Raw genomic sequence first — 13044 nt, forward strand, 5'->3', positions numbered from 1 at the left:
CTTTATGGGTTCCTTTTCTGTTCTCAAGGTCATCACAATCGCAGGCTGGAGAGTGATGGGAAGTGCACAGCGGTCAGCACCCTGAGGGTCAGTGCAGCGTCACACACATCAAGAGTTAGATGTGTAGTGAGACACAAGATACTGACTCGAGGAAACCTCACTACCTCTTACAGCTTCCATACATTATGTAAGTCATGGCAGGCATTAAATAGACAGAATACTAAGGGCTATGCACTTGTGCAATGTACTTGCAATCAGTGGCGTAGCTAGGAATGGCAAGGCCCCGTGGCGAACTTTTGACATGGCCCCCCCCCCTGACCGACACCGAAAAGACCCCCGAGTATAATGATAGCAGCGGTAGCGGCTGTCACCGGGCCCCTAATGTCCCCGGCCCTGTGGCAGCTGCCTCTGCTGCTACGGCGGTAGTTACGCCACTGCTTGCAATCACTATCTATTCCCACTTCTGCCAGTTGAATTGGAAAATAGATATTGTACAGTCGTTGCCGTAAGTGTTGGTACTCCTGAAATTTTTACAGAAAATGAAGTATTTCTCCCAGAAAATGATTGCAGTTTATGTTATACACATGTTTATTTTCTTTGTGTGTGTTGGAAGAAAACAAAAAAAACTGAGTAAGGGGGTGTTCACACTACCGTCGGTGTCTGACAGGTAGTGTCCGCTGCTAATGTCCGTTCAAAATCTTGTGTGGACATTAGCAGCGGACACTAGCTGTGTCCGTGACATTTTGCATATATTTAAATGGACGTCGGGTGCGTTCTTTTACAGTCCGTGTCTGTCCTTAACTGTCCGTTCCCAAAGATGTCCGACTTTTCAAGTGGACAGAAAAAACCTACATGTCGGGTTTTGCTGTCCACTTGAAAAGTCGGACATCTTTGGGAACGGACAGTTAAGGACACCCACGGACAGTTAAGGACAGACACGGACTGTAAAAGAACGCACCCGATGTCCACTTATATAAATGCAAAATGTTGCGGACACAGCTAATGTCCACAGCTAATGTCCACACAAGATTTTGAACGGACATTAGCAGCGGACACTAGCTGTCGAAAACCGACGGTAGTGTGAATGCTCCCTAAAAAAGCATATTGACATAATTTTACACAGAAATCCAAAAATGGCCTGGACAAAATTGTGGGTGAATAACTTTGTTTCAAGCATGTGATGCTCATTCAATCTCACCTGTGTCAAGTAACAGGTGTGGACAACATAAAAATCTCCAGAGATCTTGATGTTCCTTTGTCCATGGTGCAAAACATAGTCAAGAAGTTTACAACTAGAGATGAGCGAACATTGTTTGGATCAGCCGTTCCGAACAGCACGCTCCTATAGAAATGAATAGAAGCACCTGGCACGGTGACCGGCTGCTGGCAAAGTGTACATGCCAGGTGCTTCCATTCATTTCTATGGGAGCATGCTGTTCGGAACGGCTGATCCGAACAGTGTTCGCTCATCTCTATTTACAACCCATGGCCCTATAGCTATTCTCCCTGGACGTGGATGGAAGAAAAAAATTGATGAAAGGTTGCAACGCAGGACGGTCCAGATGGTGGATACGCAGCCCCAATCAAGTTCCAAAGAAATTCAAGCTGTCGTGCAGGCTCAGGTTGCATCAGTGCCAATGGCAACTATCTGTTAGGAGACCCAGGAGGACCCCACCGCTGACACAGAGACATTTTGCCAAAATATACATCAGTAAGACAAAATCCTTCTGCAAAAACGTCTTGTGGACAGATAACACCAAGAAACAGCTTTTTGGTAAAGCACAGCATTCTACTGTTTACTGAAAACAGAATGAAGCCTCCAAAGAAAAGAACACAGTACCAACAGAGTTTCAAAGATGTTTTGGGGTTGTTTTGCTGCCTCTGGCACTGGGTGCCTTGACTGTGTGAAAGGCATCATCAGTTCTGAAGTTTACCAAAGGATATTGGGTCTCAATGTAGGACCCAGTGCAGTGGCGTAACTACCGTGGTAGCAGCAGTAGCAGCTGCCACAGGGCCCGGGCCATTAGGGGGCCCGGTGACAGCCGCTACCGCTGCGTTTTTTTTTCAATAGGCAGTTACGGGCCCTATTCACTTGCCGATCCTGGCTGGGCCGGGATCGGCAAGTGACACCGCGGGCCCCACAAGGGCTATCATTATACTCGGGGGTCTTTGCAGACCCCCGAGTATAATGATCGGCGGACCGGAGAGGTAAGGGAACATAAAAAACTGTTACTTACCTCTCCGCGATCCTGCCAGGCCTCCGTCCTACTGCTGTCTGACGTCACATGAACCCGGCATGCTTCCCGGGTCATGTGACGTCCGACGTCATTAACGAAGGACGCGAGAGGAGGACAGCACAGGAGGACAGCACAGCACAGGAGCCGGGGAACAGGTAAGAAGCAACAGTGTTTTTTTTTTTTATGTTTTTATTTCCCGGGTCTCCGATTATTATACTCTGGGGTCTGAAAAGACCCCAGAGTATAATAATTGTTTATGGGTGTCCACAGAGGAACATAATACTGTGTGTGCAGGGGACACTATTGGGGTTAATACTGTGTGTGCAGGGGACACTATTGGGGTTAATACTGTGTGTGCAGGGGACACTATTGGGGTTAATACTGTGTGTGCAGGGGACACTATTGGGGTTAATACTGTGTGCAGGGGACACTATTGGGGTTAATACTGTGTGTGCAGGGGACACTATTGGGGTTAATACTGTGTGTGCAGGGGACACTATTGGGGTTAATACTGTGTGTGCAGGGGACACTATTGGGGTTAATACTGTGTGTGCAGGGGACACTATTGGGGTTAATACTGTGTGTGCAGGGGACACTATTGGGGTTAATACTGTGTGCAGGGGCAAGTAAGGGACATAATAGAGTGTGGAGGAGGGGGTCGGTCGAGGTCTTCGGCGTCAGTTGGGATGGGGGGGGGCCCCATGTCAAAAGTTCGCTACGGGGCCCCGCCATTCCTAGTTACGCCACTGACCCAGTGTTAGAAAGCTGACAATCAGCTGTTTTCAGCTCAATGTATTGAACCAGAAGCAGATGACTCTGTACACTGTGTGCTGGTGGTTTTGCACTACTGGAGCTCAGCCCTCATTCTAGAGGAACGGAACTGAGCTTTGATAATATGGCATAGTCACTTTGTACAGAGTTGTTGTTCACCCACCAAATCAATATTGCTAGCATGTGCTAAGGATAGGCCATCGATATATACACTAGTATGGGATAACCACTATATGATGAGAGGTTCTTCAACTTTCTAAGGGCTTGTTCACACGGTGGAAACCTTTTCCGCTATGTGACTTCTCCACACAGCAGTGCATCAGCATCCCTTTGCAGCATCCCACATCCCACTCCGGAGTCTAAGATCGGACCACAGACTGCTGTGGTCCGATCTTAGACTCCGCCTCCTCACAGATGAGCCTCCGGCAGAACCAGCGTTGATTGGCCGAATGCTGTACACTGGCCAATCAACGCTGGTCAATGCATTGCTATTAGAAAGAGAGTCAGCTCTCTCATAACAGCAAGCTGCCAGCTCTCCTGACTAGCAAGGACGAGCCTGCTGCAGAACCAGCGTTGATTTGCCGAATGCTATACACTGTATAGCATTCGGCCAATCAACGCTGGCTCTGAATCGAATATTTACTGCGAATAGCTAGTAGTATTCAATCGAGTACAAATATTTAGAATACCGTAGTATTCGATCGAATACCTACTCAATCAAATACTACTCGCTCATCTCTAGTTATGGATTGGTTTTTTTTTTGTTTTCTGTTGACTTGAGCATAATTCTATACTTATATTTCCCATTCATTATTGTTGCAGCAATGGTGACAGACTCCCAGATCAATGAAAACACCCATCACCTACAGTCTGGTAAGGGGTTAAAGCAAATCTCTATTTTTCATTTTTCCACTATTTCAGCTTAAGGCCTTGGACGTTCATTTTTCATGGACATGCGTTGTCTGTGTTCTCCAGCAGCACATTTAGGACAGCACAGAGTGCTATTGTTTGCACATGAATCTTAGTATACATCCTTTTTTTTCTCATGTGCTATTGATACACAGTAAAAAATAAAGCATGCTCTTTTTAGGTCCGGTTTGCAGACCAATCACACCCATTAAAGTCTATGGGTTCGTGAAAATCGCAGACAGCACACAAATGCCATCCATGGAATATCCAATTTTCACACATCCAACACATTGTCTAGCAGCTATGTTAGGGGGCATTCACACGGAGTAAAGTGGTGCTGATTCTGCTACGATAACTCGCGGCAGAATCAGCACTGATAAAAAGACTCACATTGACTGGGCTCCGTTTGACGCATGGAACCCATTGAAGTCAATGGGAGTCTTTTTATCAGCGCTGATTCTACCGCGAGTTATCGTGGCAGACTCAGCACCACCATACTCCGTGTGAATACCCCTTACAAGTGCTTTCTTTATGTTATCTTTATAATTACTTTGCTACAGAATGTCCGCAGAGTTTTCCTCTACAGACTTTCTGCCTCTATTATACCTATACAGAAAACAACAGCATTTTGTAGGTATAATTGACGTGTTGCAATTTGCAAAAACACAACCTTTTTGAAATTGCAATTCCGCAGCGAGTTTTTAAAATTTTTTCCGGCTTATCCCATCCATTTTGCAGGTAATGTAAAATGTAGCGCTTTTGCAAAGTGGGACAGAAATAAAAATAGATGTTTAAATTTACCACAATTCAATATATATATTTTTTTCAACATGTCTTTTGTGGATAGGGGGTAGAACATTGATGAGTTCCCCAGTGGAGTTCTAGCTTAAGCTGCAGTTTCTGTAGTGGCCACCAGATGGCACCATCTAGTTAGTAGGAAGCCCAGGTTATACACTGTAGACAGCTGTAGACATCACTGTGTCAGGAGTAAAGATGATAATTAATTACAAAATGAGGCAGGAATTTTACAGATCTAATTCATTCTGACTACTAAATAGCTTATAATGACCAAGTATTAAACATACAAGGTTATGGCGGGAAGAGGTTCTCTAAGGCAGCATCATGCATTACTGGATTAGATACAGCAGCTAGCAGACAGTATCACTATTGATAGGTTTAGATCATGCCTAGCAGAAAGTATCACATACTTAGACGCAGCAGGCAATAGCACATATTAGGCTTAGATATATTAACTTTTAGATACATTAGCTTTTATATTAAAATTCGACTTCTGCATACACTATGATACAAAGCCATGAATGCATCTGCAGTTTAGAGTCTATGCGGAATATCCCTTTAATCAATGAATATTTTGGGGGTTGCCCTCAAATACTATGGCAACTGCTTTTAAGCTTTGTATTTCCTGGAACTCCCAGATCAGAAGGGGTTAATGTATATTATGTGCAGTTCTGAGGCCTGGCTAAACCCCCTGTCATTTGGCTCTCGGAGTCAGGAGGGAGCTGCAGACATGTCAGTGGTCAGAGCAGGGAGCCGGGTACAGAATTAGTGATAATGGTATTGGCATCACAGTCAACTCGTACATTTCTAGAGTGAAATTGCTTTCATTTTCTGCAAATGTGCTTAATCCCAGCTGGTGGGGCCCAAACCACCTGAAAACAATCAATGGCAGAACGAGAGCTGAACACCTAGAGCTCGCGCTGAACCCAACTCGCTTCACGCCACTTAAATCAATAGCAAAAGAGCGCTTAGTGCCTGCAAAAAACACAATGTATTTGGCATTTCAGGTTGGCCACTTTATGCATTAAAAAAAATCCCCCTGAGATGCTGGTTATGGTCTGTGTAATAGAAGCCGCTTACAATATGGAGGGTTTATTAAAGGGAACCTATCATCAGTTTCATGCTGCTCTGACCCCGGGCAGGCTAAAACAGTGATAGTACCCCTTATTGCAAAGAACTATATTTTACACTAAAACTCTGCAGCATTTTGGCAAAAACATAGTTTTAAATAGAATAAGAAACAGGGAGAAGTATCCTCTGGTCTCCCCCTCCCCCCCCCCCCCCTTGCTTAAAGTTACAAACCTGTCAATCAAGCCACAGCAGGCAGAGGGGGGGGGGGTCATGCCTGAGTCTTAAGGGGGGGTCAAGCCATGAATCTTATCTGGCTGGAAAACCCCTTTAAGGCTAAGGCCCCACGGAATGTCCCGCAGCAAATAAGCGCTGCGGGGAAAACCGCAGCGGCAACACATAGCGGTTCTTCCTGCAGCGCTTTAAACAGAAAGTTTGCAGAGTTTTCCTCTGCAGACTTTCTGCTTCAGTTATACCTATGAGAAACTGCCAGCATTGCCGTAGGTATAATTGACATGCTGCGATATCCAAAACCATGCTGGTGTTGGGAACCTGATGAAGAACACAGCTGGAAAAAGACGCAATGCATTTTTTCTGCGTTCCCTGCAGCATTTTTTAGCTGCGTTTCGCTACCTGGGGCCTTAGCCTAAAGGGAACCTGTTAGATTTACTTTACCCCAAAACAGTCATTGGCATTTGGATTCTGGTGTGTTAGCAATGTCCATAATATTGCCCAAGTACCAACTCTGTCCTCCGAAAATAAACTTTTACTTCACAGTTTTAAGTCATAGGAGTGGAGAGCTAATGAAACAACCAACATGGCCCCTATGCTATTGATGTCCCTCAGCCTTGCTAATGTCACACCATGCGGGCAGTCACAGCAATTACAGTATAGGGTTGGGTTGTGTTGGTGCTTGGAGAGCTTGACTTGTTTTGTAAGGCTTGGTTCACATCTGCGCTCGGATTTCTGTTCGGGGGGGGTCCACTTGGGGTCCCCCAAACGGAAACCTAATCCAAATAAAGAAGCAGATACCTTAGGAAACCCGTGGACCCCATTTCCATTTGTTTGTTTCCATTCAGTTTTCGCCCGAAAAGGGCGAAAAATGTGGAGAGAAAAGAGCACTTTTCTCTCCACATTTTTCACACAGAGAGGGGACTGGAATCCACGTATGGAGTGGCAAGTGCAGATATGAACCGAGCCTCAGCCAATGACTTGCAGGACCTAATTGGAAAATAGAATAAAAGTTAATTGCGGGTCTTGGGCAGAAAACCATTGGACAACACATAAGTGGTACTGAGGTTGGATTGGGGGTGTTAATCTCTTTAAGCACATCCAATTCATTAAAATCCCTTCTTTTCAATAGATGTATATTGTGTAATGGATTTAATAGTGGTAAAACATGCTACAAATCACACTGAAATATTTTAGGTTGGATGCAGAATGCGGTACATTGAACCACAGAAACTATCCTGATTCCAAACATATTATCCCATGGCTAGTAAGAGATCCCCAGTGGTTGGGAAGGGGCTGTACTTCAGTTCCACCCTAGCATATAATTGTTCTATCTTATATGGAGGTTCCACCCAGCACAATTCGGCATTTGCAGTGCTTATTCTACCTCCTCCTCCTGTACTTTCCTGATATTTAACCATCATAATATTCTCTTTTGCATTCTCTCCGAGAGCTTCAAGTTCAATTAAATTAATTTGTCATAAAACAGAATCCGCCTTTCATGTGCATCACCTTTAATGTGCACCAGATGGGGACTTGAATGCGTCTAGACCAGGCAGATAAAAGAACCTCGCTCCCGATGACAGCCCACAAACGGCTGATTGCATTCAGTAATTGCTCGGTTGAAACAAATAGTTAGTAAATTAATTGAAAGTAATTTGGCGGATCATAGAGCGGTGTACTGCAAGTGTTACGTTAGAAGCGACCAGCAGGAGTAACTACTAGTAAAGAATCAGCTGAATCTCCAGTGGAGACACAAGTGTGATAAATAAGCATTATTAGACAGTATTATTAGGCAGATTTTACAAATAATGTGCGTAACTTTATTACTTTCCTATGTATGTCTGGATATATATTTGTATGTACAGTCATGGCCATAAGTGTTAGTACCCCTGAAATTTTTCCAGAAAATGAAGTATTTATCCCAGAAAATTATTGCCGTTACACATGTTTTGTTACACACGTTTATTTTCTTTTTATGTATTGGAACAACACAAAAAAAAAACTGAGAAAAAAGGCAAATTGGACATAATTTCACACAACAATCCAAAAATGGACCAAAATAAAGTTGTTGGCACCTTTTCAAAATTGGGGGTAAATAACTTTGTTTCAAACATGTGAGTCTTGTTAAAATTCACCTGTGGCAAGTAACAGGTGTGGCCATTATAAAAATCCCATCAACAATCTCAAGGTTACAAGTCCATCTCCAGAGATCTTGATGTTCCTTTGTCCATGATGTGCAACAATGTCCTGCAGGTTCAGGGTTCATCAGTGCAAACTATCTGTCGAAATTTGAATGAAATGAAGAGAGATAAAAAAAAAGTTAGATTGCAGTTTGCCAAAATGTTCATGCGTGAGCCAAAATCCTTTTAGGAAAATGTCTTGTGGACAGAAGAGACCAAGTCAGAGCTTTTTGGTAATGAAAGAACACAGTACCAACATCAAATATGGTGGAGGTTTTGGAGATGTTTTGGGGTTGTTTTGCTACCTCTTGCACTGGGTCCCTTGACTGTGTGCAAGGAATCATGAAATCTGAAGATTACCAAAGGATTTTAGGTCTCAGTGTAGGGCCCAGTATCAGAATGCTGGGTTTGCATCATAGGTCATGGGTCTTCCAGCAAAACAATGACCCCAAACTTACTTCAAAAGCCCCCAGTAATGGATGGAAGCAAAGTGCTGCAGAGTTCTGAAGTGGCCAGCAATGAGTCCGGATCTATATCCCATTGAACACCTGTGAAGAGATCTTAGGGCTAATTCACATGGTGATTCCGCGGTGCATGTTCCGTCGTGGCTGCCGCGACGGGATGCCGATGCAGTGCACGGCATCCTGTCGCGGCTTTCCACTCCGGATTAGGCCCAAATGAATGAGCCTAGCCCAGAGGATGTTGTCGCAAGGCGGACGCTGCGGCTGAATCAGACGCGGAATCCACTTGAAGGAAGGGCAACTCGCTTCTTTTTCCTGTGAGCAGCAACATACCGTTCACGGTCTACATAGATCGCTATTGTGAGGGGGCGGATTATGACATAGATTCTGCGCCAAAATCCGCCCCCTCTTACCCCGTGTGAATGGGGCCTTACATTTGCTGTTGGGAGAAGAGAAGGCGCCCTCCAAATATCAGTGACCTGGAGCAGTTTACAATAGAGAAGAGGGATCCAAAATTCCAGCTCATAGGTGTAAGAAGCTTGTTTATGGTTATAGGAAGTGATTGATTTCAGTTATTTTTCCCAAAGGGTGTGCAACCAAATATTAAGTTGAGGGTGCCAGTAATTTTGTCCGGCTCATCTTTGGAGTTTTCTGTGAAATTATATAATTTTTGACTTTTTTTTCTCTGATTATTTTGTATTGTTCCAAAACACACAAAGGAAATAACCATGTGTATAACAAAACGTGTAATACTTTTCTGAAAACATTAACATATAACAAGTAGCAAACATGTAATAACAGTGTAATGAACACATTGGGACTATGAAAAAGGGAAATCACATGAGCAGAATTGCAAGTGAGAAAATATCTGATTTGAAATATCTCATGTGTAGTTGGATGTATAAAATTTTGCATCAATGCACAGCTTACCTAGCCTAAACAAGGAAATTACCCCAATCTGAGTTTAGCCAAGAAGCCAAGCTTGCTTGTAGACTTCTCTTATTAGAACCAGTTTATGACTTCACCAATTTGTCCTTCAAACTGGAAGACCTGTGATAAGAAAAAAGTGGGAGATTTTGAAACTCAGGGACATTGAAAACATTCCCCCACCGTGGGCCAATGTCTACCAGTCATATTGCCACGCAGTTGCTGTTCATTATAGTTTGTAAACAAATGTATACAATTGTCTTTTTCTGTAATTCTACCAGTCTCAAGTATCTCACTTCTGGTCGTAACATCTATTTTATCCTTTTGTGTTTTTATAATACGTGATAAATAACCCCTCACCTCAAACTTCCCTTGCATTTTATCTAACCCTTGCTCAACTGCTTTTATATTACTAGTCACCCTTTTCACGCTCATGAACAGACTGTCTGGGAGACTCCTCAACATCTTTCTGGGATGGTTACTGTCAGAACAAAACAAGTTATAAACAACTGTTGATATATATATATATATATATATATATATATATATATATATATATATATATATATATATATCAGTATATGTAGGTATTACATTAGAGCCCATGGCAGTACCCTGCAATTGAATAAAATAATCTTCATGAAACAAGTACTTATATTTCGATACAACCTCCAGTAATAGGATAAAGTTTTGACTTTCACTCGTATATGGGGAAAGCACCAACAAAGATTTCACCACTTGAATACCATGTGCATGGTCTATTGATGTACAGAGACTGGTTGCTAATACACTTCATGCAGAGGATGACATTATAATTTCCATCAACTTCTTAAGAGTGTGACTGCAATACTGTGTGAGGAGAGGGGATAGGAGTAGATATTTGGTCTCAATCTCAGCACTAACATTGCACTGAGAGGACTCTGCCCCCATTAAAGACAGTATATAAACAGAAAAAATGTAGAGGAAGGAAAACACACAATAAGACATCTACAGATTCCTGAAGACATCAGGAGGAAACCAGGAACATAAAACCAGTGCTCAATAAACAGCATTAAGAGAATCATCAGAATGTGAATCTTCTCTCACTTCTCCATAGAGTCTCTTGTTCCTATTCCTCTCTCTTCTTGCCCCTTTCTTCTGCTTTTCCTCTTCTCCTTTTCCTCTTCTCCTATCATCCTGCCCTTCCTCCATTCCTCTTGTTTCTCCACTTATTTTGCTCTTCCTCTCATCTTGCTCCTCCTTTGCTATCACTCTACCACATCTCCTTTTGCTCTTCCTCTTCTCTTCATCCCTTGCCTCCTCTTGTTCCTTCTCTTCCTTATCCCTTGTCTCTCCAGTTTCTTCTCTTCTCCTTGTGCTCCTCCTTCCAGGGCTTGTTATCGTTCTGTTCTCCTTTAAAGTTTATTTGTTTAATATTAAATGTTTAGAAACAATAATACTATTTTATAATATATTTTTATTTATTTTTGTATTTTTCTAGTAGAAGAAACATCTTCATCAGCTCCAGATACAACTGATGTTTATCCCACCAGCACAATCAATGAAATGTCATCCACTGGTAAAATTCTGTGATTTCTGGGGATTTTACAACATTTATTTTCCAAAAATTACAATCTAATAACTTTGTGTATCATTTTATAGAACACCTTATAGCTGCAGAAACCACAGGGAGGGACACAACAGAAGGAGTTGATGATGGATGGATATCTGCAGGTAATATCTCCATGTGCAGAATGACATCACACTGGAGACAGGGTTTTAAAATAGGAGGCATTGAGTAGACATATTCTCTACGAATCTGTTCAGACACAACAAAAGCTATGGCGAGCAATGATAAATAAATCAAGTGGACGTGAATGTTTTAATGTTTGGGCTGCTTTTGATGGAGGCATGGCCATGATGTGAGGAGGGTGGAAGGCCACAGAGTAATACATGTAAGGAACAGAGCCCAATTCAGCACAAAGTATTTCAGGACAGTCATTTTGTTGACCTTATAAGGGACATTAGACTGGCTGGTTATTTGTTATTTCTTGTTTTACTCATTGTTTGAGTTTGCTTGTTTTTAGAAATGTCGACATTTACTGTATTGTCTGAAGAGAACTCCTCGCTGGTTACTGATGTTACTATAACAGGAAATTCTAATAACACCACACACCGGGGTAAGTGACAGAATACGACCATCATCACAGCTTTTCTATAGTTCACAATGCCAAATCTTATTTCACTCGTGTTCATACAAGACCAGAGGATATCTCGATAGTTCCATGGGCACTGAAGCTTCTGTCCTTGTTTTTCAGATGTGGAGTCTTCCAGAAGGGAATCTTACCGTACCTTCATACTGGTCTTGGTGTCTCTAATGCTTTGTGTCTTGCTGGTGATTGTGTATTTGTTCCTGTTAAAGCTCAGAAAAGCGCATTATACCTGGAAGAAAGGTCAGAGACGTCTGGAGCTGGCACATTTTACAGATGTATGAATTGACATAAAATTACAGGAGAGGAAAAGAGGATAGGACACAATAGTTGGCAGATACTTGAGGCCTCCTAAGATCTCATTCATATACTGTAAGATAGAGCCACTCAAATGTCCTGCACAAAAAAGGCACCATGATGTATTAGACTTGCAGTGGTATTTTATAATGTCATTTTAAAATTTTTCCTCTCCTGTACCACATGTATAATTGCATGTGATGTGTGGTCCCCTGCCAGAAGCGCGTGGGCACCAATGCAAATTTTGTTATGTGGCCCCCACTTACCATGTGCCATCTATAGTACTGGTGTCTATATTGTAGAGAGGCCATTGGGTTCCCTTAAGTTCCAAGACCTGATGCTACCTCTGCACGCCTTATGGCTATAACCTTGGCTCCAGATTTAGTTTTACACTAAGACCCTATCGTGTGCCATGATTGATTTAAGTGTGAATAGTTTAGTAATAATAATTAATAATTATCATTATGATTGTTATTTGAAAAAAAATGAACAACTAATATATTACTAATATTAATAATGATTAAAGCTACGTTGTTATTATACATTTATTTCTAAATATTTTTCTATCAGTTATTTCTTCTGATTCTTTCTTTGTTTAACTGATTACAATGCGCACTATAATCTTCCATCATATGAAGCAGAGATAATTCAGGCGCACTAATTGTTGTGATCTTCACAGATAGCGCTCTCCTCCACTTAAAAATCTTTCACTAATTTACAAGGATGTATTTTATGGCCTTTAATTTAAAATTTGGAAACCGTCTCTTTAAGAATCAGGCATTAAAAGCCCCACAATGTCTTGGGGATGAGGTGCAGTAATGAGTGAGGCAGCGCGGGCCTTACCCAGCTCCCGACTCCACTAATGGGATTATAATTAATTAATGGACGAGGCCTGTTTATATTTCCACCTTTTAAAGGACAAAACTTTCGATTAAATCCACCAACCTGACACAATCAGCAAATGAGCTGAGTT

The 13044-nt window shown here is 42.2% G+C and overlaps 1 protein-coding gene across 1 annotated transcript in view; it reads left to right on the plus strand.

Moving 5' to 3' along the window:
• The window catches only part of CRTAM (cytotoxic and regulatory T cell molecule), a 29016-nt gene that overhangs the window by 13119 nt on the left and 2853 nt on the right, over positions 1 to 13044 (plus strand). Inside the window, exons 5-10 of the mRNA XM_075280096.1 lie at positions 29 to 187; positions 3831 to 3881; positions 11087 to 11143; positions 11239 to 11298; positions 11652 to 11744; positions 11883 to 12017. Of these exons, the coding sequence (XP_075136197.1) occupies positions 29 to 187; positions 3831 to 3881; positions 11087 to 11143; positions 11239 to 11298; positions 11652 to 11744; positions 11883 to 12017 (555 nt within the window). The remainder of the gene's footprint in view (positions 1 to 28; positions 188 to 3830; positions 3882 to 11086; positions 11144 to 11238; positions 11299 to 11651; positions 11745 to 11882; positions 12018 to 13044) is intronic.

The sequence above is a fragment of the Leptodactylus fuscus genome, chromosome 6 (genome assembly GCF_031893055.1).
Source record: "Leptodactylus fuscus isolate aLepFus1 chromosome 6, aLepFus1.hap2, whole genome shotgun sequence".
Lineage (NCBI taxonomy): Eukaryota > Metazoa > Chordata > Amphibia > Anura > Leptodactylidae > Leptodactylus > Leptodactylus fuscus.